This window comes from Colobus angolensis, unplaced genomic scaffold, assembly GCF_000951035.1.
Source record: "Colobus angolensis palliatus isolate OR3802 unplaced genomic scaffold, Cang.pa_1.0 Scaffold480, whole genome shotgun sequence".
Lineage (NCBI taxonomy): Eukaryota > Metazoa > Chordata > Mammalia > Primates > Cercopithecidae > Colobus > Colobus angolensis.
The window spans coordinates 218,005-222,555 of NW_012118266.1; the positions used below are offsets into that span (position 1 = coordinate 218,005).

Genomic DNA, 4,551 nt, shown 5'->3' on the forward strand with positions numbered 1-4,551 from the left:
TCGGGGTTCCGACTCGCAGGCTCCGCAGTGAACTCCGGCGCAGGCAGCGTCTCTGCGGAGCAGCAGGAGGGCTGGCCCGGGCACCCAGCGGGTGGCTCGGCCCTAACGCGTGGTCTGGCCTCGCGCTCTTTGCTTTGGCTGAGTCTTCTGCCCGCAATGATCTGCTTCCTCCCTCGCCTCCTCCGGCCCCGCCTCACCTTTCCATCCCAGTCCTTCTTGGATATCTCACACGCACGCACCCTTTCACTGTTTCTTAGTAATCTGTCTATAGACGGGGACGGGGACATGTTTTGTGCATGGCTTGATGCCTGGTGCACGATGCCGCTCAGTAGTGGATTTGCTCCCCCAGCCTCTTCTGGGCACCGCCCCAATGCCCGCGCCACCGAGGGGCCCCTGGGGTCCGCTGGGCATGGGGTTCGCTGTCCGGTGCTCAGAGTTTGCTCAATACCATCAGGCCCAGGGCAAGCGAGCAGAGGAGCTGCCTCAGGACAGGCCCTCAGTGCCCACGCAGACCTGGCACCCGGGATAGGACCCCGGCCAGGTGGTGCCCCCTGTGGCCTGGGCCAGACCTGTTCACACAGTTATTCTTTGTGGGGCCTGAAGGTTGCCAAGCTCAGCGTCCCATTGGCAGTTCAGGACCTTTCATGGTGGGGTGGGGGGGTCGCGGTGGGCGGGTAAAGTTGGGATTGGACCCTGGCCCAGAGCGCTGCACTTTCCCAGGCTCTACACCTGGTACTGCTCCTGCTCCCCAGGGACTCAGTCGAGCTCCTCTCCCTGCTGGCCCCCGCTCACCGTCGCTCAGAATCAGCTCGACTGGCGTGCTGTCCCCAGACCAGGCGTTTTCGTTGTCATGCAGGCGGTAGCGGCAGGTGTAGTGACCTCCATCCCCCAGGGCCACCGGGTTCAGGTGGAAGAAGATGCGGTCTGGGCTGGTGCTGCTCCCGGGTACCAGCAGCTCTTTCTCCCCGCGCCGCAGCTGGAAGTGCACTCCACTCAGGGGAGCCACGCAGGTGAGGGTCACCTTGTCGCCGGGGCGCAGGACTTGGGCGGACTCTCCATGGTGCATCAGCGCAGGCGGCGGTGGTGCAGCTGCAATGCAGGCAGCATTACCGGGCTGCCCCATACCTGGAGCTGCCCTCTGCCCACTCCCCAGATCTCTGCCCTCCAGGTGGCAGCCCCAGGAACACCCTTCCATTCATTCTTTTTTTTTTTTTTTGAAACGGAGTTTCATTCTTGTGACCCAGGCTGCAGTGCAGTGGCACCATCTTGGCTCACTGCAACCTCCGCCTCCTGGGTTCAATGGATTCTCCTGCCTCAGCCTCCCAAATAGCTGGGACTACAGGTACCTGCCACCACACCTGGCTAATTTTTCTATTTTTAGTAGAGACAGGGTTTCACCATGTTGGCCACGCTGGTCTCAATCTCTTGACCTCGTGATCCACCGGCCTCAGCCTCCCAAAGTGCTGGTGTTATAGGCATAAGCCACAGGACCCGGCCCACCCTTCCATTCTTTGGGCATCCTCTGCCCAAACTCCTTTGCAACCATCAGACCCAAGCAACTGTGTGGCCAGCTTCCTGGACCTGGTCCTGGACAGAGGCATTCAGCATGGAGGTCAAGGTCAATGTGGTCATGCCCCCTGTAACCCCCTCCCCAGCATCTCCCAGAGATGATTCCCACAGTCACCGAGCTGCTCAATGATCACGGTAGCGCTGGGCTCAGAGAGGGTGCCTGCCACATGGGTCCGGTAGCTGCAGCTATAGTTGCCAGCCCGGTGGACAGGAAAGGCGGCCTCCACATCCTCCTGGGCCTCAGGCATCTCCAGAAATTCATGGTCGCCTTCCCGCCTCAGCAGAAAAGTCACACCCAGAAGCCCGCCTCGGCACACTGCTGTTGTGTTCAGGCCGGGTGTGATCCAGGACACAGGTGTCATTGAGAGCCAGGGAGGAGGCAAGGACTCTGTGGGTGGGGTGTGATCCAGGACACAGGTGTCATTGAGAGCCAGGGAGGAGGCAAGCACTCTGAAGAGTGGTTCTGCATAACAGGGGAGACACGGGAAGCCCAGCAGAACCTGGGCCCCATCCTCAAAAAATGTGAGGGAGGCAGGGATGGAGGGCATTGCTGGGAAAAGGCAGCCAGGCACTGGTGGAAACAAGGCGTACAGCAAGAGACAGGAGTGTGTGGGAGCTGTATGGCATGCTGGGCCTGCTGGGGACACAACCATTTATTCCTCACAACACTCTGGGGTTGGCACAGATATCATCCCATCTGACAGATGGGAAGATTGAGGCTCAGAGACATCAGGTGACTTGGAGGACGGGAGGCCCCCAGTCAGTCACCTACTCACTGCCTCCTGGCTCCCAATTCATGCCCCGGCTTACTTGGCCCCGTCAGCTCCAGGAGCTTGCTCAGCTGGCTCCATCTTGTGAACAACCCTGAACGGCAGCGGTAGCGGCCCCGGGTGTCACCCGTCAGCAGGAACTGGTGCTTGATGGCAGGTGAGTCAAGGTGCACGGACTCCTGGGCCACCCCATTCTTGAACAGCTGGAAGTCTGGGGTCGCCAGGCGGGCCTGGCACGTCAGCATCACATTGGCCGAGGGTTTCAGCAGCGATGCGGACTCTGCCCACAGGCTGGGCTGCGTCTCATAAACTGCAAGGGGTGGCTGGGATCAGCTCAGGGCCACAGGCTCACCCACGGCCTGGGCCCACCATTCCCAGACCTCAGCCCTGCACTCACATGTGGCTGCTTCTGTCACCAGGCCCACGGGGAGACCTGCGGAGACAGCCCCTGTGAGGCTCCCGTTCCAGCCCCTTCCCGCCCCAGCGACCCAGACCCCGGGAGGCCTCACCCCAGAGCACGAGAAAGGCCACCAGCATGGACATGATGGTCGTGCTCACTCCGGTGCAGTATCTGGGGTGAGCGTCTGAAGCGATGAGGCCCCAAGGGAGGGTGGCAGGGGCAGCTCGGACACTGACCTCTTCCCGTGTTTGTCCTTCCCGGAAGGCGAGGGCAGGGCCCCCATGGGGTGAGGGCAAAGGGCTAACTTCTGAGGCCTCAGGATGCTCAGCAACAATTATGATCAATAATCATGGATAATTAATAAACTAAATCAACGACGAGTCATAAAATGATGCTAAAATCACCTCATCCTCATTTCAGTGCTGGATCCTGTTCTAGAATGGGACCCTGAGCTCTCCCCACTGTCTGGAGCTGCTGAGGTCAAGTGGACAGTGCCAGGGCTGAAGCCCGGTAAGCCCCTCCCTGTCACACCAAACCGCACGTGTCTTTGGGGATTAGCCCCAGCTCAGAGCCAGGCTCTCTGAATTCTTGAGAAATCTGAACATTTCCTGCCACACCCCCACCCCAGGGAAACAGCAGCAACCCTTTGAGGAAGATACACTATCTATTCTTGCCTCAGGACTGGTTCTTCCTTAAAAAAGATTGTTTTCCCTGCAACTGAGGGGCCATGTGTCCGAGGACTGACCTGGGTCTGTAAACTGGGTATCACGTGTGAATCTTGCAGTTGCCTCGTAAACGGAACCCCATTCTCTCCAGCCACCCCTTATCCCCCCAGAGTTCTAACTAGTCTGGCATGCTGCAAATGGACAAGTGTGAAATACACTCCCAAGAGATACTACTATGCTTCAAAAGAACTGCAAGGTTTTCATTCATGTAATTGGCATAAACCTCATAAACCTGGGGAACAAGGATGGCGACGGCATCTAAGGGTAATTGATCAAGGAGGATGGGACACAACAGTGAACTGGATCAAGTCTATCTACGGGAGACGACTTACAAAGATTCAATTTAAGGTGTAAGCTTGTGCAGCTTGAAAGATACTGAGTTTGTCTGACAGCTTGACTAAGACCTGGACTCAATGGTGGCCCAAATTCAATGAAGTTGAATTGCTAGAACTCCCTTGGTACAGGGAGAGTAGGAATTTTGGAGAAAGGAATCCAAAAGCTTACAGGAAACGCTGAAGTGGGTTTAACGTATACATTCAGCATGTGCCAGATCACGTACACACACAGAGTACCAAGGAGGATATCTTTGTTACAAAAGCACTGGGAAATACATTAGTCAGTGGGGCACCCGTATCCCTGAAACTTGCTGCAGTGGCAGTCCTCTGAAGAGCAGTATGGCCCTCGGAGTTGCAGCCATTGAAACGGCCTCTCTGATTTTGGTGATGAAAAATGGACATGACAGAGCTCAAATAACAGGGCCTACCTGCCAGAGATGAGACTTGGATTCGTCCTGATTGGCAGCAGGAACAAGGAGGTGATCCGAACGTTTTAACCCTCAGGGAATGAAGGATCGCTTCTACTAGGGAGAAAGGCTCAGGATTACTTGGAAGGTTGAAGATTCTCTTTTTTTTTTTGAGACGAAGTCTCGCTCTGTTGCCCAGGCTGGAGTACGGTGGTGCAGTCTCAGCTCACTACAACCTCCGCCTTCTGGGTTCAAGCGATTCTCCTAACTCGGCCTCCCAAGTAGCTGGGATTATAGGCATGCACCACCACACTCAGCTAATTTTTGTATTTTTTAGTAGAAACG

General features: G+C 56.6%; 1 protein-coding gene across 1 annotated transcript in view; it reads right to left on the bottom strand.

Moving 5' to 3' along the window:
• Window positions 1-2,938, bottom strand: part of A1BG (alpha-1-B glycoprotein) — a 4,992-nt gene extending 2,054 nt beyond the window's left edge. The window contains exons 1-6 of the mRNA XM_011959133.1: window positions 2,849-2,938; window positions 2,737-2,772; window positions 2,380-2,649; window positions 1,685-1,957; window positions 793-1,089; window positions 2-52 (exon numbers count right to left, since the gene is read on the bottom strand). Of these exons, the coding sequence (XP_011814523.1) occupies window positions 2-52; window positions 793-1,089; window positions 1,685-1,957; window positions 2,380-2,649; window positions 2,737-2,772; window positions 2,849-2,882 (961 nt within the window). The 5' untranslated portion in view covers window positions 2,883-2,938. The remainder of the gene's footprint in view (window position 1; window positions 53-792; window positions 1,090-1,684; window positions 1,958-2,379; window positions 2,650-2,736; window positions 2,773-2,848) is intronic.
• Window positions 2,939-4,551: the final 1,613 nt, after the last annotated feature.